Raw genomic sequence first — 22,273 nt, 5'->3', positions numbered from 1 at the left:
CAGGAGAGTGAAGATGGTCGGTGTTGTGAGTCCTGAGCTTTCTGAAGACCAGACATGCAGCTTTCTCTGGGGGTCTGATAGCTACCCAGGGAAAGGGCTCAGCCCAGGGTGACTTGGCTCACAGAGGAATGGGGACAGCATTGTGAGATAAGGCTGCCTGGCCAGGCAGAGATCCTGGGGGCCTCTGCTCTTCCCGGGAAACAACAGGAATGACTGTTGTCCACGAGGATGCAGCTTAATGTTACCCAACCTTCAACTCATTGCTATTCACCAAAAGCCAAGCTTCAAAAAATGCTAATGGATAAAGATGGTACCGTTTAAACAGCTGTTCAAGGATAATGTTAGAAGGGCATACTGAGGACCTTTGCGGAATGTCCAAACAAGACGGCAGGGAACTTAGGACTCAGATGTCTCATCTTGCACTTGTCCCTGCATCCAGCAGCTTTAACTTCCACTACCTGGACAGGAGGCCAGTCCTGGAGAGTGGGGCAGGGGACTAACTTTCCTGGTGATGAGGGGCAGGCCTCAGACATGCCACCACCATTTTGACTAATTTTTATCTATAACATGATGTCAGAGCTGAAAGTGCCCTTTTTTTAGATGGAGAAAATGGGGTCCTGAGAAGGACAGTACTTGCCTAGCATTTACAGTGAGCCAGACACTGAACCCCAACATGTTGCTGCACGAAAGCCCCCAAGATAACTAACCTTGGAATAGACCTTTTTTTTTTTCAAGATTTTATTTGAGAGAGAGCGACACAGATAGGGATAGAGATAGTGACAGGGAGAAGCAGGCGTCCTGCTGAGCAGGGAGCCCGACGGGGGGGGGGGGCTCAATCCCAGGACCCTGGGATCATGACCTGAGCTGAAGGTAGACGCTTAACCAACTGAGCCACCCAGGCGCCCCTGGAATAGACTTTTGTATGCAGAGGAAACATGGTCCCAGTATCATTTACTGCACACATTTAAACAATTGCCCCAGCACCATTTCTTGGTGAGTTAAAAATTTCCCCACTGATCTGCAACAACACCTATCCTAAACCAGTTTTCACACATGCAGCGGTCTGTCTACTGTCCCTCTGTTTGTCTGTCACGGTGCCAGCATGGTGCTGGCTTCATTGCCATTGCTCTGTCACTACACTGTGGCATCTGGCGGGGGGGGGGTCCTCCCACCTGTGTCACATCAGGTTTCAGAATCAACTTAGGTTCTGTTAAAAAATAGTTGCGATTTGGACAAGAACTTTATAAATACATTTATTGAGGAGGATTATAATAGCAAGTCTTCCTATCCACCAGTAATAGTATAGGTCTCCATTTATTCAGGCTTTAACACCTTTCAGTGAAGTTTAATAATTTTCTTACACTAAGGTCATGAACATTTTTGATAGATTTAACTACTTACTTTTGGAGGTATTTTTTCATTACTATTATAAATGGTACTTTTTTCTTGATTTACATTTTGCATGTCATCAGCGTACTGAAATGAATTTGATTTCTGTATATTCATCTTAAATCCAGCACCTATTAATGCTTTTGTATTTTGTAAGTGGAAAATCACAATCTGTGAAAATGAGTTTTTTCTTCCTTTTCTATACTTTCCCTTTACTTTTTGTTGTATCAGTGCACTGGGTGGGACTGCACAAGGAAGAGTAGCAGTGGTCAAGGGTATCCTCAGCTCACCCTGACCTTGAATGGAATACTTCACACATTTCATTTGCTCTACGTTTTCTGTAGATCTACTTCGTGAGGTGAGGATAGTTCCTTTCTATTCCCAGTCTGCTAAGAGTTTCTGTAGTTTGTTGTTTTTGTTGTTGAATGGATATTAAATTTTACTGAACACCTTCTCCATCTGTTGACATCATCTAATTTTCCTTTAATCTGTTAATGATTATTTGGGTTCTTCTACCTCCTGAAAAATGAGAAAATAATCTGAAATATAAAGAAAATGCTGAGATCCTTTTATTGTCTTTGTGAGCTTCACACACACTGGCTGTTACATAAGAGACTAAAACCCAGAAAGGCTGCTGCTTACTCAGGCTGCTTCCACATATTTGCTTTCAGGCTGGGCAGTGAACTGGACACTGGGGGTGACAGACTGGATAGACATGCTGGCTGAGGGCAGGCCAAAGAAGCTCTGCTCTGTCAGATGCAGAAAAGAGCAGGTCCAGGGGCCAGGAACACAGGGAACCTAGAGGAAACATGATGTAGATGCCAGACTGGAGAACGGGCAAGGTAGGGATTGCTTTATCACCCTTGGACACAGCCAGCTTTACCTGAAATCTGAGGTAGGAGTGCCCCTTCCTAGTGCCCCCCACAACCAGTCTGGAAGTGGGCAGACTTTTTCCCAGTGGGCCTCTCAGAAAATGAAGGTAATCATTTTTACTTCCAAAGAATTCTGGCTCCAGCAGAACACTGGAGAAATAAGGTCTCTCACAACAGGTTTTCCAAATGGTGGATTCACCAGTGTGAACGCTGAGTGTGCCCTCATGAGCTAACTGTGCACTGCAGGGGATCTTCAGAACCAGGGAACCAGGCCCATGAGACTTACAGGGCCATGACTCCTGTCTTCAAACCTCCACAGGGCTGTCCAGGGGCAGAACATGGAAGCGTGACCACAAAGGTGACAAACCAGGACCAGCAGGCGCTCCAGGAAGCACGGCGGCTGACTTAGCAGAAGGAAGAACGTTCATATTGATTCCCCTGATGGGAGAGGATTGCCTCATCACGGCAAATGGACAAAGACTTGATGACTGTCAGCAGGAATTTCACAGAGCAGATTCATGCCAGGACTGGACTGCTGCCCCTAAAGTCCCTGCTAGCCCTGGAATATGAAGTGACACCAGCTAGAAATGCCTGGGTTTACTTAAGAGCCAAGGTGGTAAATGTCGTGTTTTGGCTCTGGACCACGGGGCTCATGGCATCATTCCACAGGCCCAGCTGCCCTTTGTACCATTGGCCTTGACACCTTAGGTATTTGAGTTGACCTACCTGCTCCCCAAGAGCTGGAGAGCCCTTATAAGCTATGTGCTCCTGCATATTTTACAAATTGGAGCCTATACTGTGGCAACGTGCCAGGAAGCGATCAGAGACTTCCAACATGAATTCTTATTTGTGGAGGGAGTTGCTGTTACCTGACTCCGCCTTCATGTACCAGTGCAGCACAAACAAACAGGGGCTTTATTGGTGGGGTTTGGGAAGCTGTGACAGAGCCCAGCATGCAGGCGATGAGGGCTTGGATAGCTTCCAGGAGACAAAGGATGAGGGGAAGTGCCTCAGTGGGCTCTGCTGCTCGGGGCACGTTGTCCCTTCTCAGTTCTTAGAGGCAAGTGCGCATGAAGAAGGTTCAGCACTTCACAAACTGGTGGGTGACCTCGTAGATTCCCACAGATTCCTGAGCCTTTTCGTCATAGTCAGTCCAGTCCTGTGGGGAAAAAAATGGCCCTGTCAACCTCATGAGATGGCCTAAGACGGTGGGGACAGTGGCACTCTGGGACTTTAAAGGGCCAGTTCAGGCTCTTACTGAGATAGATATTCATGAATATGTAGGACCTGGAACAGAGCTAAAGTGCATTTCTGGGCAAGTCACTTAACTTCTCAGAGCCTCAGTTCTGTCCTCTATTAAAAAAAGGAACAGTAACAGACTTCATGTTGAATGTTGAAAGAAGCAAATGAGGAAACACATGTAAAAGTACTTAGCATAGTGTCAGGCACATGTTAAGAGCTCAGTAAATTCCAGCTGTTGTTGTTATTAGGTGCTATGCAAACAAAGGAGGTTTCTGTCCTCCTTTTGAAGCCTGACCACAAGGCTTATGTAAGGTAGTAACATGTTCAGTAATACAACTGATTTTCATTATTCATGGTAGTTATATTCTACAGAATCACCACAAACACTGAATTAGTAAATAGCGAACCACTGCTCCCAGGGGAAATACAGGGTTAGGTTCTTGGAAACCTCAGATCACGTTTTCTTCAACCAATCAATATACAACCTTGTTTTGGGTAGGTTTCCGTTTAAAAATACCTTATATATAGTTGATTCATTAATATTGAACTCCTAGCCAACAGCACTAGAACTCCTGCCTACACAAAGCTTATCTAACATGCATTTTCTCCATTAGGTATATCGCAGCCTTCTTGCTTGTGGAATACTAGGTAGCACTTTAACACTACACTTGGGGCCATTTAAACACCAAAATCACCAACAAAAATTAAAAAAATGTGGAATCATCTTTCTATTGATCTTTGTTCACCAAGAGGGTAATTCCCACCAGGTACCCTACAGCATCCCGCAAGGCCCCCAAGTCCTGTACCTTCTCCTGCAGATTAATATCACTGAAGACTGTCCCCGATTCCACACCCTCAGCAGCAAACCCAGCCTGGAGGTGACAGGAAGGCAGCAGTTAGTCTGGGGGAAAGGAGGTACTGGTCTGGCCAGTGAGGCCTGCCAGGGAACTGGCTCTTTTCATACCACCTTTGGGATGGGAGGACAGAGATGCAGTGAGCACCTGTTCTGGAATAATGCACTTCCTGGGCCTGGAAGTTTTCCCAGGCCTACAGTCATTCCTCTAAAGGCCTGGGCCAGAGGCAGGGGGGTGGGGTAAACCTTTCCACTACCCGTGAGCTCCTGAAAGCCGCTGGGCATGTCATTCCCCTCTCTGGACCGTAGTTTTCTTGTTTAGGAAACGGGGATGAGAATGCTGTTTTGTCTCCCTGCCTCATAGATTTGTCATGAGGTGGAAAAGCTGCATAAATAAAGTGGGATGAGCACTGGCTCTGAAATCAGAGAGACCTGGGTTCAAATGACCATTCAATGCTTACTGTCGCCCTGAGCAAGTTGCAAAATCTCAAGTTCTTTCCTTGTCCAAAAAATAGGACGAATAACTTCACGGGGTTACTGTGAGGATTAAATGAAGCAATATGTAAACATGACCAGCACAATGCCCAACATATAGCAGGCACTTAATAAGAGAGGAGAAGTCCTAGTCCATGGTCTCTGGATGAAGCAAAGTTCTGTTGTTACTTCCTATATGCACCCCCCCCAAAGATACAGGTTACGCACCTGGGGCTGGAAATCAACTGGTTCAAAGCCTCGGCATTCAAATTCTACGATTGTCTTGAACTTCTCATTGTCTTCAGCCTAGAAAAGAAATGTTGAGGGGGCAGGCCCAACTGGGCCCTTGGGACGATCTCATTGCCCCCTGCCCTTCCTGCCAAGTGGGCCCTACTACCCAAGAGCCCAGAATGGGACTTAGGAGCAACTCCTCTTCTGGAAGAAGCCTGCATTGGGTACCTGCTCCTCGTGAGACCTTCTTGGACACAGTTGCTGCAGAAGAAAGACTGAATTCTGGGAGTCAGCCTGCCTGGATATGAGCTCAGACAGCTCTACCTCTCTTCCCAGCTGGGCCTAAGATTGTCAGATTGGGCTGAGGAAACCACTACAGGTTTGCTGTGAAAATCTGAATTATGTGTAAAGTGCCCAGCTATAGTACCTGACACTATGCTCAATAAAGAGCAGATAAAATTATCAAAATAAAAAATATGAACAAGAACGTTAGGCTATAAAGTCTCCAGATTTTCCCAATGGCTGAGGATGCTTAACTGCAGCCTTTTGCTAAACCTCTGCCATGCTGTGAGGCAGGAGGCTGACTTAAAAGCCTTTGAAATGGGGTTTTCATGTGGAAGAGGCACCTCTGAGGGGACTGGTATGAGGAAATTCATGCCTACCTGACCCATGGGCTCAGAGATGCCAAGCACCACACCCACACACTCTCATTCTGTCCTTCATGGTAAAGTCATTTCCTACACACCAATCATGTGCCTGGCATGGGTGAGGCACTCTGTTGGCCCTGGTTTGCTTTTTGTTTGCTGGTGTGTCTTATTTACGATATATCATTTACTTGAAAGCAAGTCCTTGCGAATTCTCCCTTTAACTTCAGAACAAAGGTGAGAATTTGGCATAAATCAGACATGTTTCAAAAATACTAAGTAAGGGGGGGTGCCTGGGTGGCTCAGTCAAGTGTCTGACTTCAGCTCAGGTCATGATCTTGGGGTCCTGGGACTGAGCCCTGCGTTAGGCTGTGTGCTCAGCGGGGAGTCTGCTTCTCCCTCTCCCCCTCCCTTTACCACTCCCCCTGCTCGTGCTTGCTCTCAAATAAATAAATAAAATCTTTAAAAAAAAAATACTAAGTAAGGAATGGGTGAATACAAGTAACTACCCTTTAAACAAAGAGACTCAAAGCACACACTCCCCCCCCCCCCACCGTTTGGACTAATTTGTTACACAGTAATGTATAACTAGCTAATGTCAACGTCAAGGGTGCCAGAGAAAGCTCAGGAGTCTCCCAGTGTAGACAAGGCAAGGGCTCCCAGTGATGGAAACTGAGTGGACAGGTTGGCCAGAGGTTCCCTGAGCTCCCACAGCCCAGTGCTTATTAGAGAAGACACTGTAACAGCCTGTTTATGAATCTTCTGCCTACCAGGCACTCAGCCAGTGTATGGTGAATAAGTCACTGATACAGTGAGTGAATGAGTGAACGAGTATATGAATGAATGTCCCGTAGCAAGTCACGCTGGTGCAGACAAACTCTAGAACCCAGGCCTCCTAGCTCCCAGCTTAGATTTAATCCCACCAAACCTGCGACCACAGCAGAAAACTTACATTGTAAGATTTGATGGTGCTGCTCAAAATCTCTGAAATGTGAAAGAGAAGACAAAGTTGACTTGAGTCCATACTCTGCCCCCATCCCTGTGCCCCAACATGGCTCTGGGAAAGAGAGTCGGCTGCCACACCCTGGGCACCTCAGGCCTGGGTCCACCCACAGTAACATGAGCCTGCTTTTGCTCTGGTACCAGGAAGATGTAGCCCCAGTTGGCAGAACTCGGGATTCGTGGCCTGACCTACCGATGGAGTTTTCCCTCGCACACAGCTTGCACTTCTGGACCATGGAGGCGCTGCCACGACCTCCCTTCAGTGCCACACTGTCCTGGCAAGGGTAAACAGAATCTCTAGTCATACATTAATTAGATATGATCCTGTCTACCACTTATTAGGTGAAGAGACCAAGACAAACAGGGAGCACCATCTGCTAGGACAAGAATCCTGGGGAGCTTCTTGAGACTAAGAAAGGGATTCCCCTTGATTTTGAACTCTGCCTCACATTCCAAAGAAGCCTGTTCTTCCCAGTGTTGACCATACTAATGGCTGCCCTTCCAAACCACAAAAAGCAAGGTCCAAAGACCTGAGAGATTAGGGCCACAGGTTCCCTCCCCAAATCCCTGCCCAGAGGCCTATGTGTGTTTGTGTGTGGGTATGGTGGTAGGGGGAGTAGTTACCATCAGCCGAATATACTGCCACTTCTCTGAAATCTCACCACAGTTGCCACATTTCATCTTAGCAGAGGAAAAAGAGGATTAGTAAAGCAGTTAGCTCAGCTTGGCAGACGGGAAGGGCAAGAAAACTGTGACATAGGCAGGCTCAACCTACCTCCCTGTCCACAATTTCACCTCCTCTTTACAACCAGCCCCACGAAGGACATAACCGAAATATCTCTCTGGGGAAAGAACAGGTCAAGTGTTTCTCCTGCTGGCATGCCCACCCTCCTCTAAGAAGTACCCAGTCTGGCTAGAAATTCAAGGCTCCTTGAGTGCAGAAATGGCACCCTTGTTGGGTCTGGAGCTTCCCTTGTGTTCTCACAGGCCTTGCAGGTTCCTAGTAAAAGTACTTATCGCTGATGTTACTCTATTTCTCTGTCTCCTCTGCTAGACTCTGTGCTTTTTGAAGTGGAAGAACATCAATTCCTCAAATAAGCCCTGGTACTCGAGCTTCAAAATATTTGGTAGTAAAGGTGGCCAGAAAAAGCTTCCTAAAGGGATAGAGCTTTTGCCAGGTTCTGAAGGATGCTGGGGTTTTGACAAGGAAGGAAATAGAGCAGAAGCTCTGAGATCTGGGAGAGTGAAGGGCACACTGCTCAAGTAGAGGGGGGCCTCTGCAGACCAAGCCACCAGAGTACCAGATTCACCAGTATGGGGTGCGGAGGGATGGAGGAAGCCACGATCAAAATTAAAACGGTTTCACGATAAATAAAGCCTAATCAACAAATAAAACAGAAGGTGAAATTCCCCTCCTTGCTAAACAATCCCAAGACCCCTTCAAGTCGTCCTTCGTTTAGTGTTTACAAAACATGAAATATTTCACGGAGGAAAAATTAAAAAAGGAATTCCGAGACACTACCAATTAAGAATTAACCAATACATTTAGAAAAGCGAACAAATTCTATTCAGGAAAATAACATTTAATGGCTGTACATTTCCAATCCTGCTGGAGACAAAGCTCCCCTCGGAAACTGACTAGCACGGGAAAGCTTTCCCTGGGCCCGGCCCCTGGCGCCCACCCCGCCTTCCGGAGTCGCTCCCCCACCCGGAACCTCGCGGCACCTACAGCCCCTCCGATGCTCCTCCCTTCTCCCGCCTAGGGTCCCGCCCCTCCAGCCGCACCTTGAGGTACCACCGGAAGTCCTCACCCAAAGGGCGGAGGTTGGTGACATTCTCCAGCGTGGCTTTGAGCTGCAGCGCAATTTTCTGTAGAGAGGAAGGGCCTCAGCAAGCGCATCAACCGCGCTTGCGCAGCCCTACCGAGCCCCGGCCCCGCCCCTCCTGGATTCGCGCTCTGCCACCCCCTGCTCCTTCTCAGCGCGAGCCCACCTCTCTCATTCCCTCCTGGCACGAACTCCCGCCTCCCAGGTCCTCGCCACCTCCCCGTCCCTGCCCCGGCCGCAGTTTGCCTCCGCCTCACCCCCATAGTGGCTTGGCTCGGCCCGACCCCACCCGGCGATAGCTGCGGCCACTACTTTCCGGCCCGTCGTAAACGGCGGGCGCCGCCAGCGCACCGGGTGCAAACCTCCGGCGTGCGTCGGGAGGGGCGGAAGGCGGGGCCTTCACGCGCTGCTGCCTACCGCGCGCGCCAGGCTGCCTTTGCTCTAAGATGAAGTGGCGCTGTGGAGGTGTCCTGAGTCCGCAATCAGTCTGAGCTCGGAGCCGCCGAAACCTGTTTCCAGAATTTGCTGAGCACCAATCTCGTGCCGGCACTATGCTGGTCTGAGGGATACCGTAGCAAACACGACAGTCCCTGCGCGAAACCTCTGCCAGGGCTTCTTCCTGCCCCTCTTCACTACTCGGTCTTCTCACCCAACAACCGCGTGGTCCGTGCTTGCCTTCTGAGGCTTCTTAGGTCGCGTCGGTTCCGCCCGCCCTAGGCCAGCTTCGCAGATTTGGGGGATTGGGGCCCTTCTCTAAACTGCCCCTTCCTCTTTCCCCCAGGAGACCTGCTTTCAGAGGGTTGCCCCGTGTACACGTCTCTCGCTGCAGTCCCCAACACTGGACACTCCCTTTCAGGGGGGTTCTTCTCTGGGCTCCTAGTTTATCCTTGTATATTACCTGGACCTTGTTTTATCTGTCCTCTTGTCCAGGGCACATCTGAGACCATACGGGAGCTGTGGGTGTAGGTGTGCGACACTTAAACAGCCTTTGGGATTCTCACGGTCATTTAAATTTTGGAGTTACTATTCTTGTCTACTTTACCATCAACTTACTTCATTGCCCCAGGTACCCTTCTATAGAGAGGGATGCACTGGAGTTAGGAACCCTGACAACTTAGGACTTAAGTTGCTGCTATCTTTGAAGGAGGCAGATTGTCTGTATTGGGGGGGGAGGGGTGCAGGGAACACTGGCCTCGGAGTCAAAAGACTTGGGACATGTCCCAAGCTGGCCTGTCTTGTGGGATGAGCTTATCCTAATCACCTCTCCACAAATATTTATCAATCAAGCCAGTTCCTTTCAGCACCCACAATCTGGTCAACCAGCAATTTGCCTAAGGAAGCAGTGCAATTTAGCAGCAAGGAAAAGTCCCTACAGATCTGCGTACTGAACAAATTCCCACTGTCCATACGAGCTAGGTCTCAGTTCCTAACGACTGTTGGTATTGATTTTAAAATGGATTATTAGAAAACTTCTCTGCGACCAGGCATTATCCCTTATATTGTACTAAACCGAAATGTTTTCCTCCATACTGAAATACCTACAGATGTATCTGTAAAAGAGGATTTAAAAAACCCCAACCTCAATTATATCTCAATAAAGCCGGAGGGGGAAAAACCCATTTCACACCTAAAATTTTAGAAAATACTTCATTAATATAAAATACCCAGTGTTCAAATTTCCTTAATGATGTCAATTTTGTTTTTTGAATCATGATCCAAATAGGGTCCAAACTGTACTGATTATGTGTTTCTTAAATCTCCTTTAATCTACCAGTTCCCACACCATCTCTATTTATTTTATGTTTGCAATGTGTTTATTGAAAAAGCCAGATCCTCTGCCCTGGAGTTTCCTTTGGATATTGGTTGGATTTCTATTGTATTTTCTTCTTCTTTTTTTTAATCTATTGTATTTTCTAATTTTTCTCTCTATTCTCTTATTCCTGTAAATTGGTAGTTATATCTATAGTTGATTAATAGATTTTTGGCAATATTTCACATAGGCTGTTTTAAAAAATAACTGAGGAGAGTTCACATGTTCAGGTCTTTATAAAATAACAAAAAACTGCATTTTGTTATGTATTTATTAAAGACAGTCATTTATAGTTTATAAAAAAAATATTGTCCTGATATACACAAAAATGTCCTGATAATGGTAATTAAAAACAGGTACTCCCAACCCCCCTTATGTCCACATCAATTTTCAATCTAGATTGGCTTAATCTTGAAGTGTAATCCAATAAGACTGAAGACCAAACACTTCAGGTCCTGGACAAGATAATAAAATACTCGTAAGCCTTCTGGATCCCTATAATGCAAGAGGAAAAACATGTTTAAGAAGCTGGAAAAACTGGCAAAAAAACAAAACAAAACATTTACTAACCCAGATTATTTACATAAAGACATTTACAGAATTAAAACTTTAAAAACAACCAAGTGTCCATAAAAAAGGAAAAGGCTATGTGCTATATATTAAACGAGATCATTTTAAATGTTAGTTTTTAATGGGGAAACAATTAAATGAAAAAAATCATTATTAAAATAACAGATTGCTGATCTCAATGATATTTTTTGTGCTTTTTAAAAAGTTAAATAGGGCGCCTGGGTGGCTCAGTTGGTTAAGCGACTGCCTTCGGCTCAGGTCATGATCCTGGAGTCCCTGGATCGAGTCCCGCATTGGGCTCCCTGCTCAGCAGGGAGTCTGCTTCTCCCTCTGACCCTCCCCCCATCTCATGTGCTTTCTCTCTCATTCTGTCTCTCAAATAAATAAATAAAATCTTTAAAAAAAAAAATAAAAATAAAAAAAATAAAAAGTTAAATAGTTTTTAATGCATGTGAAATAGATCAGAAATACTTCAAGATATTAATGATTGTCTAACTGATAAGTCTGTAGGTGATTTTCCCCCTTTTATTTTTCTGCATTTTCTATAGTGAGCATGTATTACTTTCAGAATTAGGAAAACTTATTTTTTATTTATTTTTAAAAAAGATTTTATTTATTTGACAGAGAGAGAAAGAGCACAAGCAGAGGGAGAAGCAGGCTCCCCGCTGAACAGAGGGCCCGATGCGGGACTCGATCCCAGGACCCTGGGATCATGACCTGAGCCAAAGGCGGCCACTTAACTGACTTAGCCACCCAGGTGTCCCTAGGAAAACTTTTTTTAAAAAGAAGTAGTACTAAGCAGGACCAAGAGGCTAAAGATTACTATGGCACAACTGGCTAAGAACAAGGAGATTGTCCAAAGGAAGACAATTACACCCAGCATGTACTAAAGGTGAGCCATAGGGGCAACTGGGTGGCTCGGTCAGTTAAGCGTCTGCCTTGGCTCAGCTCATGATGTCAGGGTCCTGGGATTGAGCCCTGTGTCAGGCTCCCTGCTTTTCCCTCTCCCCGGCTCATGCTCTCTCTCTCTCAAATAAATATATAAAATCTTTAAAAAATAAAAATAAAAGTGAGCCATATCTAATTCCAAATCCTCAAAACACAGGAGCTAGATGTTGCCAAATTCTTTTTTTTTTTTTAAGGTAGGCTCCGTGTACAGCATGGAGCCCAACGTGGGGCTTGAACTCAAGAGCTGAGCTGAGATCAAGAGTCAGAACCTTGGGGCACACGGGTGGCTCAGTTGGTTAAGTGACTGCCTTCGGCTCAGGTCATGATCCCAGAGTCCTGGGATCGAGCCCCGCATCAGGCTCCCTTGGCAAGAAGCCTGCTTTTCCCTCTCCCACTCCCCCTGCTCCCCCTTCTCTCTCGCTGTCTCTCTCTCTTTCCATTAAATAAATAAAATCTTAAAAAATATTTAAAAAAAAAAGACCCTTAACTGATTGAGTCATCTAGACACCCCAGAGGTTGCCAAATTCTAAGGACTCTTTGTAGCATATAGACTCATGTCTCAGCTTTATTACCTGCCCTGACAACATGAATTTTTAAGTTTGTATTCTAAATATTCAAGTTTCACCACTGTCAGACTATAAGATGTGCTAGTCTGAATGGCCAACACTGAAAAGGTGTTCAGATCGACCCAGCGACTCTACAGTTTATCTCAAGCACCTGTTCTGGCATATTTCATTTTCTGTTCTGGCCAGATTCTTATTTTGGCTGCTCCTATGACATTACTGTGTGGGGTGTGTGTGTGTGTGTGTGTGTGTGTGTGTGTGTGTGTGTGTGTGTGTGTGTGTATGTCACTGAGAAGCTCTGTGTAACACTGACTGAATAAAACATCAAAAGCGACAGGAGAATGTGGGGTGTGTGTGTGTGTGTGTGTGTGTGTGTGTGTGTGTGTGTGTGTGTATGTCACTGAGAAGCTCTGTGTAACACTGACTGAATAAAACATCAAAAGCGACAGGAGAATGCCCTCATTATTATGAGAATAATTTGAAGTCTACAAAGCTGGCCCCTTCTGTCTTTTTTTTTTTTTTAAGATTTATTCATTTTAGAGAGAGTGAGTGAGAGAAACCAGGGTGGGGGGGCGGGGCAGAGGGAGGGAGAGTCTTAAGCAGACTCTGCACTGAATGTGGAACCTGACGTGGGGCTTGATCTCATGGCCCTGAGATCACAACCTGAGCTGAAACCAAGAGTTGGACGCTTAACCGACAGCCACCCAGGCGCCCCTGACCCCTTCTGTCTTGCCATAATGGTCCCAGTTTGGTTAAGGGTTTCATATCAGTCAGCTTCAAAACTGACACATCTGGCTATAAGGGTCATATACACTTACTTGGATTGATTGACATCAATAAGAGAACCAATTTTTGATGTTGTGAAAGAAATGTGTTCATCTCCAATGACAATTTCAAGCTCCTAAAAACATTTAAAAAAACTAAGTCAAGCCAAGTTGGATTTTCCATCAACCACATGGAAGATATATCATCTGTCAAATTACACAAACTCTATAACATAAACAAGCACGGTTCACTCTGAGCACTAACATGTACTGGGTCTAAAAACAAAAAGAGAAATTAGATACTGGTTTAATCCTTTAGTAGCTCATACTCTTAGAGGAAGATGTGTTTGTGAGGCTCTACCATTTCTGGGATTTGGAAGAATTTACAAGTTTTATATAGGAGTTTTCATTGTTAAGAAAGTAAAGTAACATGTATAAATCTTATGTTTTAAAATATCAAGAATCTAACCTTTCTCAGCAACATGGGACAAGGAGAAGTCTAGACCTTGTGTTTGATCCCAGCTTTGTCACTATCAGCTGAATGCTCTTGGGTCTCAATTTCTACAGTGACACAAGTAGCACAAATCTTTAAAAAATTTCTATGGGGGTGCTCACTGTTGTGCCAGCTATTGTTCTTGGTGCTTGGGACAGATCAGCAAAACCAAAGGTCTGTGCCCTTGTGGAATTGCCAATCTACTGAGGCCTACTTCTTTTTTCTTAATTTTTTCCTATTTCTTTTTGATTTATAGTTTTCAATTATGAAAAGAATTCTAACAGAAAATATAGAAAACTATGAAACCAATGTTCTTAACACCCAGATGTGAAAATGTTAATAGGCTGTCATACTTGTATCAGATTTTTTAAAGAAATAAAACGTTACACATACAAATTTTAGGTCCACTTCCCATTCCATTCTCCCTCCTGCATCCCAGAAGTTGAGGTGGATTCTTTCCACTCATGTTTTTAGATTTGGTAGTATGTTTTTAAAATTTTTACATAAATGATCATACTATATGCATCCTTCTGCTTTTTTCATTCAACACTGTTTTTGTATGTGATCTAGTTCATTCGTTTTAAATGCTTTAGAATATTCCATTCATATCCTTATTAAAGCAGACTTAAGTTCCCAATTTACTGTACTATAAACAATGTGGTGAGAATATTCTTCTATGCATCTCCTTGTATGCATGTGAAAATGTCTCTAGGAATATTCCTAGAAGGTATAAGTTTTTTTCAATTTTTTAAAAAATGTTTTACTTATTTATTCATGAGAATCAGAGAGAGAGAGAGAGAGAGAGAGAGAGAGAGAGAGAGAGAGAGAGAGGCAGAGGGAGAAGCAGGATCCCCACCGAGCAGGGAGCCCGATGCGGGACTCAATCCCAGGACCCCAGGATCATGACCTGAGCTGAAGGCAGACGCTCAACCATCTGAGCCACCCAGGCGCCCCGTTTTTTTTCAATTTTGCCAGTTACTACCAAACTATTTCCTAAAATGGTTGTACTGATGTCATTCCCACTAGTATGTAAGATCCCCTTTTTCTTTCTCATATCCTTTTTAAAGCTTGATGCCCCCCACACTCACTTTTTGCTATTCTAATGGGTCTGAAATGGTATCTCATTATTTTCCTAATTTTCACTTTCCAAATGTAGATATTTTCATATATTTACTGGCCACTTGTTTTTCCAGTTCTGTAAAATGCCTGTTCAGAACCTTTACACATTCTGCCACTGGCTTATCTTTTTTCCCCCCGTTATCTTTTTATTATTAATTTGCAGTTCTTGATATATTCTAGCTATAAACCCTCTGCCAGGTATGTTTTGCAAAGATCTTCCTTCAGTCTGTGGCTTATCTTTCAACTTTATCAAGATGTCTTCAGCTAAACAGAAGTTTTAACTTTAAAGAAGTCACATTTATCAATCTTTTCCCTTGAGGAATTTAAAATATTCCTTCTCTACCCAAAATAATAAAAGATAATCTATATTTTATGTTTTAAAATCTTGTTTTATTTCTACAAATGGTGTAACTTAAAAATATTCTATAAACACACTGCCAACTGATACAATTTGTTAAACAATCCATCCTTTTTCTATTAATTTGAAAGTTCACCTCCGTCATACCTTGCTCTGAGTTCCCATATATTCATGGGTTTGTTTCTGGGCTCTCTATGCTGCTCCACTGTTCCCCGGTCAATTCTGAGGCAATATCACAGTACAGATGACTGTACCTTTTCAAGAAATCTTCAAAATTATCTTGGTTACTCTTGTCCCTTTGATCTTCCATGAATTTAATGCTCTCTTAGGCTTTAGGAAAAATCCTGTTGTGATTTTGATTTGAATTGGAATGAATTTATCAATTATTTTAATAAAATTGATATAATTGAGTTGTTCCATCCATAAAAATGATACATATTTTTATTTTCTTCTATAAAGCCCTTTTAAGTTTTTTGTTTTTTTTTTTTTACAGATTTTATTTATTTATTTGACAGAGAGAGACCCAGCGAGAGAGGGAACACAGGCAGGGGGAGTGGGAGAGGGAGCAGCAGAACCCCTGCTGAGCAGGGAGCCCGATGTGGGGTTTGATCCCAGGGCCCTGGGACCATGACCTGAGCCGAAGGCAGACACCTAACGACTGAGCCACCCAGGCGCCCCAAAGCCCTTTTAAGTTTTATACATCTTATTAAATTTACTCCCAAGTTCTTTATAGCTTTTGTTGCTATGATGAATGGAATCTTGTTGTAATTACCTTATTCAACAGGTTGTTGCTAGTGTATAGGAGTATGCCCTGTTCTCTTCACAGGACTACTGTGATCGTTGAATGAGTTAATAGAGCTGAAAATTAATGGTAAAGCAAAATACATATACATGATTTTACTGAGATCTCGTGGACATAAATTAAAAAGTTAACTTTAGAAAGTACTCAGGATGGGATTTTCTTTTTACTCTTCCTCAAGAGTTAGACTATTTATCCAAAGGATACAAAAATAGTGATTCAAAGGGGCACACGCACCCCAATGTTTACAGCAGCAATGCCCATAATAGCCAAACTATGGAAAGAGCCCAGATGTCCATCTACAGATGAATAAAGAAAATGTGGTGTGTATATATATATACAATAGAATATTAGCCATCAAAAAGAATGAAATCTTGCCATTTGCAATGATGTAGATGGAGCTAGAAAGTATTATGCTAAGCAAAATAAGTCAGAGAAAGACAAATACCATATGATGTCACTCATATGTGAAATTCAAGAAATAAAACAGATGAACACAGGGAAAGGGAAGGAAAAATAAAAGAAGATAAAAACAGAGGAAGATAAACCATTAAGAGACTCTTAACTATAAGGAACAAACAGGGGGTGCCTGGGTGGCTCGGTTGGTTAAGTGGCTGCCTTCAGCTCAGGTCATGATCCCAGGGTCCTGGAATCGAGCCCCGCATCGGGCTCCGTGCTCAGCGGGGAGCCTGCTTCTCCCTCTCCCTCTGCCTGCCTGTCTGCCTATTTGTGATCTCTCTCTGTCAAATAAATAAATAAAATCTTAAAAAAAAAAAAAGGAACAAACAGGGTTGCTGGAGGGGAGGTGGGTGGGGGGATGGAGTAACTGAGTGATGGGCATTAAGGAGGGCACTTGATTTAATGAGCACTGGGTGTTATTATGCATCAGATGAATTACTAAATTCTACTCCTGAAACTAATAAAACACTGTATGTTAACTGAGCTGGATTTAGATTACAAAAAAAAAAGTTGGTCCACCATTTTGAGGTGAATTAGGAATTAACTTATATGGGTTTTTATATAAATTTAATAAATGTAATTATTTTTGAGCTTTTACTACACACTGGTACTATTTTAGTCACTAGAGATTTAGCACTGAAAAAAATAGGTAAAATCCTTGTACTGAAGGAGCTTGCAGGGGTGTATGCAAATCTGTTGCAGTGGAGGGAGGAAAAGGGATATATAAAGTAAAGCAAACAAGACAATTTCAGACAACAATAAATGCTACAAAGAAAATAAAACATCTTATTTAAAAAAAGAAAACAAAATGGGAAAGGACATTTTAGATTGGATGGATAGGCAAGACGTCACTGAGGAAGCGATGTTTGAAACCTGCAATAATAAAGACAATGTTGGATAGAACATGCCAGGCAGGATGCAGCAAATGCAAATGTCCTAAACTAAGAACAACCTAGGTGTGTCTGAGGAACAGAAATAAGGTCAGTGAGGTCTGAACACAGTAAGACTGTGAAAATGGTAGAAGATAAGGTGGGAGTTTGGATTTTACTTATTTATTTTTAAGATTTTATTTATTTATTTGTCAGAGAGAGAGAGCACAAGTAGGGGGAGCAGCAGGCAGAGGGAGAAGTAGGCTCTCTGCCGAGCAAGGAGCCCGATGCAGGACTCAATCCCAGAACCCTGGGATCATGACCTGAGCCAAAGGCAGACTCTTAGCCGACTGAGCCACCCACTCGTCCTGGATTTTATTTTAAATGTAGTGGGAAAGCAGTGGAGAACTTAAAATCAGTGGAATACATTTCACTTTAAAAGATCAGTCTGGTTTCAGGATGGAAAAACAGGCTGTACAGGACAAAAGAAAAAAGGAAATCAATTACAAGTCTAGATTAGGAAGGTAGCAGTTGAGGTGCAGAGAAATAGCTTCCCTGTTAACACACTCAAATATGATAGTGGCGGGGCACCTGGGTGGCTGTCGGTTAAGCATCTGCCTTCAGCTCAGCTCATGATCCCAGAGTCCTGGGATCGAGTCCTGCATCTGGTTCCCTGCTCAGTGGGGATCCTGCTTCTCCCTCACCCTCTGCCCCTCCCCTTGCTTGTGCTCTCTTTCTCTGTCAAATAAATAAAATCTTAAAAAAAAAAAAAAAAAGAAGACAGTGGCTTTTATTTTAATTACCATAATGGTCTTCAGAATAAATATATAAGCCATGAATTTAAACACATATACCTAGCTGCTTGCATGATTTTCCTTCTATTAGATTGCTGAAATAACCACGTTCTATTTCTCTTTGTATGTTCACAATGCTTTGTGCATAGTAGTTACTCAGTATGTGAGGTGGGCAGTAAAACCTCTGAGAAGGGCCGGGGGGGGAGAGTCCCATGAGGAAATCCAGGGCTAGGCTCTGGGTGGTCGGAAGCACCACTGGCTCTCTCTGTTCCTCCCTGTGAGATCACTGCTTCCTTAGATAAAGGTGCTGTAGTCTGCTTTGTGTAGGGCACACACACAAACACACACGGATTCAATGTCATATGCAGGGCAGTAAAACTCATCTTCCTTGTAAGACTTCTGCGCTATAGGACAGTTACTAAAACACTCACCTGCCGGCCCACTCGGTCAGGGGGAGGCCACAAGGCATCATCCTCTTTGGTAATTTCACTGTCATCAATTATTCTCTTCAGTTCCTCCATTACACTTTTATGCACATAAGCCTGAAAGCAAATTAAAAAATGGGATTTAAGTTGCATCCCTGAGCAAGTGTTCTCACTCAGATAGATAGTGATGAAAGATAAAAACAAAAACAAAAACAAAACCACAAACAAAAAAAGCCTGCTCCTAAAAACTAGTTTCTGGCACCTCTGTAAAGGGGATGGCATTCAGGTGTGAAGAAGGCAGGGCCAGAAGTGCCCAATGACTCTACATCTCAGACCCCATCTACTTGTTTCTACTTCTTGGCACATCCCGTTCACTTGGACCTTCTCCTTGCTTACACACCCAACTCACACCTGAACCCAGAACAAAAGATCTGTAAATAACCCTGGTTACTCCTAACTAGACGACATGCTTATGAAGAGCAGAGACATGTCTTTTAAAATACATTTTGCGTATTAGTCCACATGAAAAAAAATATAAGGAGGCTGACATGTGTGGGTAAACGTAAAACTGAATGCTAGTTCAACATAACAGTATGAAAATATATTGACAAGACATTTTCAAATGTGACAAAGTGATTAAAAGGAAAGAGAAGCTTTGATGAAGCCTTGACAGCGTGGCAGAAGTTATACAAAATGGAGCGCATGGACTTGACAGAGGCAGGCACAGCTATCTCTTGCTAGCCAGGGTGGGGTGACTTTGAACAAGCCCCAAAATTCATATCTGGGCCTTCACTGTAAAGGGTATATCATACCACCCATCAAATAGGCTTACAATCAGGGTTAAATAAAATCGTTATGTGTATAAAATACCAAGTGCCATGCCTGGCATCTAATGTGCATTCAATGATGGGAACTGCTTTACCATGCCCCTGTTCCCCGTTCAAACGCAAATTAAAGAGCTCTACTGAAAGCTATGCACCAGGGAATATACCAAACACTTTAAGTATAAGGTATTTAATTCCATGATAGCCCTGGAGAGTGGGGGGTAGGTTTTATTATTTGTTTCTGCAGACAAAGAACAGGGAATTTGCCCAGGGGCACATAGTAAGTAGCAGATTCAGGGTTTAAGCCAAGATTTGCAAGCTTTAAATGATTACCGGTAAGTGATTCACACTGTGAAAAAATATGAACTAAAAGATGTGAGAAAAAATTTAGAAGGTGTCTACAGATATGTCTATACTTCTCTATTCTTTTTCAATACAACTCCCAGAAAGAACAAAAACAAGACAAAAGGCTAAATTTTAGTGAAAGAAAGGCTCTCAGAAGGCTCATTACCTCTTTTCTGATCATGACATCATTTTTGTAATTGCTGTTGTTGGCATATCTCAATTTCCCTGTGAGGAACAAAAAAACAAATTCAGTGTATATTAAAAACATATGAGTAATGTACATTAGCTCACCAAGACTATCAGCTGTTGCTTAAAATGTATGCTAGTTTTCCCTTCAGTGTCTACCAGATTTACTCCCGGTACTTCTGGTGTTCCAACAATGGCAGTCTTTTCAGTTCTTCACTTTGGGCTATTAAATAGCCTCAAAGCTAAAAATACTGCTGACATTGAATTATAATTCTTGCAAAAGGCAGCTCAGGTATGATAAAAGAACACAAGCCGACTCTTTTGTGACTCTGGCAAATAATATCTTTGCAGGTTAATGTCTTCAGGTGAAAACAGGGAGAGTGATGGTAACTTAACTTGCACACAGGGCCTCCTGAGGCTCAAATGAGTCGTGAAAGCAATTTGAAAACTGTAAAATGCTGTTTAGATACTATTCATGTGACCATGCAACATTCTGATCTATTCCTGTGATGCAAAAGTTGTGGTTTTATTATTAAGCATATTTGGTATATAAGGCCCTTTGTGTATATGTGCATCCAAAAGGGTAAGCTGGGTATATGCTGGGTGTGAGGGAAAAGACAGAAGGAAATACATGAGTTTTTACCCTTGGAATAGAAGGCACACATGTAAACACACTACCTTGTCACACTACCAAACACAGTATCTTGTCATTGTTTATAATTGGGGTTTGTCAGATTCATCTTTGTGCCCCCATTTAGTGGGAGTTTTCTGTCATCTCTGATTCCTTTTCCTTCACCACAGTGGCCCTTCCCCCAGATCTTAGCAAACAGCAAAGTCCTATTGGTTCTGCCTCCAATAGTATCCTAAATCCTTCTATCCGCTTTTACTAGCACCCTAGTCCCAATCAACATCCTTTTTGTCTTGACAACTGTAACTGTCTTAATAACCAGCCCTGTCTCCACTCTTGCCCATTCTGCACCCAATGATTAGAATACTTTTTCAGGAAGAGATCCACATCTTTCTCTCCTTAAAACTTTCCAATTGCTTCCTGCTGCATTTAGAATAAAATCCAAACTCTTTGCCACGGCCTATAAAGACCTACATGGTATGCCCCTGCCTACTTATCTGACATCATCTCCTACCATTCTCAGAGCTCACTACTTCCTCAGCCATATGGGCTACCCGAAACATGCCTCCTAGCTCATTCATGCCCTAGAGCCTTAACCCTTGTTACTCCCTCTGTCCAGAATGCTCTTCTTCCTGAGCCTCACAAGGCTGGCTCCTTGTCAGAGTTCAGTTCAAATACTTCCTTTTCAGAGACCGCGCCAGGGGCCACCCTGCTTAAAAGCAGCCCACCAGCACTTATTCCATCATTTTATGTTATGACCACGGGTCACTATCTGGAGTCTTTTTTGTTGTTGCTGTTGTTGTTTATATCTCTCCCAGCACCAGAATACACGTTCCATGACAGGAAGCTTGTCTGTTGTTCACTCCTGTATCCCAGATTGTGAAAGAGAGCCTGGCACAAGGTAGGCAATGTTTGCTGAGTGAGGCATTCTAGTAAAAAATGTCACCAAATAGAAGTCCCTGCACATGGAAAGAACCAGGAGATTGGTCACAGGAGTGATCGTTTCAGATCCGCGCCGCAGTCATCAATCCCTTCCTCTTCTAGCTCCTCGCACATTCCGGAACCCCGGCCTCCCCACTCGCCCAACCCCAGGCCCAGTCCTAGCTCCCAGGGGGCCAGAGGCCGCTCTTACCGTCGGGTCGGAACTCAAACTCCAGGAACTCATGGCCGAATTTGCCCTTATGACCCACGTAGTAACGCAGATAAAAGTCACTCTCCATGGTTCACGAGGAGGGCACCAAGCCCAAACTTTACCAGCAAACCCCACCGCCGCTGTTTGCGCCCACCACTGACGTTTACCTGGGCGCGCGGAAGTGACGTTAAGGCAAGGCCGTAGGCCGTGGCGAAGCGGCCCCGGTCCCCCCCTTTCCCGGAAGTGGGGGCAAGTCTAGCCCATTCCCCGGCGGAAACAAGGCTCCTTTCACCCGAGGGCCGGGTCAGTGCAGCCCTGCCCCGTCGGCCGGAGACGGGAACGAGGTTGAGGCTCGCCACCCGGGGTTCTCGCAAGCTTGAGGCCGAAGGCGACTAGAGGACCCCTGGGTTTGGGCGGCGGGTCCGGAGACCTTGCTTCGAGACTTCCGGCTGAGCACGCCGAGTGCTGCGCCCTTTCAGGCTCCACGTCCATTTAAGTACACCTGACTTGTGTGACTCGGACAAAGCTGATAACCTTCCCTGGACCTAGGTCTCGGATAATAAAATGGGGTTAAATGAGCTGACCTCACAGGAAAAAAAAAAAAAGGTTAAGTGACCTGACCCCACGGAGCTCAGCACACGATATTTCAAAAGT

General features: G+C 44.0%; 2 protein-coding genes across 4 annotated transcripts; both read right to left on the bottom strand.

The window, feature by feature from the left end:
* Positions 1-1,936: 1,936 nt before the first annotated feature.
* CZIB (CXXC motif containing zinc binding protein) lies at positions 1,937-8,899 on the bottom strand. Of its 3 annotated transcripts, XM_028106822.2 has the most exons (8): positions 8,791-8,899; positions 8,493-8,576; positions 7,332-7,388; positions 6,901-6,982; positions 6,658-6,689; positions 5,059-5,136; positions 4,310-4,375; positions 1,937-3,420 (listed from the first exon to the last, which is right to left on the bottom strand). In XM_028106822.2, exons 1-8 carry the CDS (start codon positions 8,794-8,796, stop codon positions 3,343-3,345), a joined length of 483 nt encoding a protein of 160 aa, XP_027962623.1. In that variant the 5' UTR covers positions 8,797-8,899; the 3' UTR covers positions 1,937-3,342. The 3 variants fall into 3 exon arrangements, with proteins under 3 accessions (XP_027962623.1, XP_027962626.1, XP_027962624.1); XM_028106825.1 differs by lacking the exon at positions 4,310-4,375; XM_028106823.1 differs by lacking the exon at positions 7,332-7,388.
* A 1,697-nt stretch (positions 8,900-10,596) lies between these two features.
* MAGOH (mago homolog, exon junction complex subunit) lies at positions 10,597-21,793 on the bottom strand. The gene is made up of 5 exons (XM_028106949.2): positions 21,620-21,793; positions 19,840-19,898; positions 18,511-18,621; positions 13,243-13,325; positions 10,597-10,838 (listed from the first exon to the last, which is right to left on the bottom strand). The coding sequence occupies exons 1-5, from the start codon at positions 21,705-21,707 to the stop codon at positions 10,739-10,741; spliced, it is 441 nt and encodes a 146-aa protein (XP_027962750.1). The 5' UTR covers positions 21,708-21,793; the 3' UTR covers positions 10,597-10,738.
* Between the last annotated feature and the right edge of the window lie 480 nt (positions 21,794-22,273).

Source organism: Eumetopias jubatus, unplaced genomic scaffold (genome assembly GCF_037043125.1).
Source record: "Eumetopias jubatus isolate StellerSeaLion01/CBP00866 unplaced genomic scaffold, mEumJub1_p1.0 scaffold_4, whole genome shotgun sequence".
NCBI classification, from domain to species: domain Eukaryota; kingdom Metazoa; phylum Chordata; class Mammalia; order Carnivora; family Otariidae; genus Eumetopias; species Eumetopias jubatus.
The sequence above is the reverse complement of the archived record's forward strand: the minus strand, read 5'-3'. Positions and strand labels throughout refer to the sequence as shown.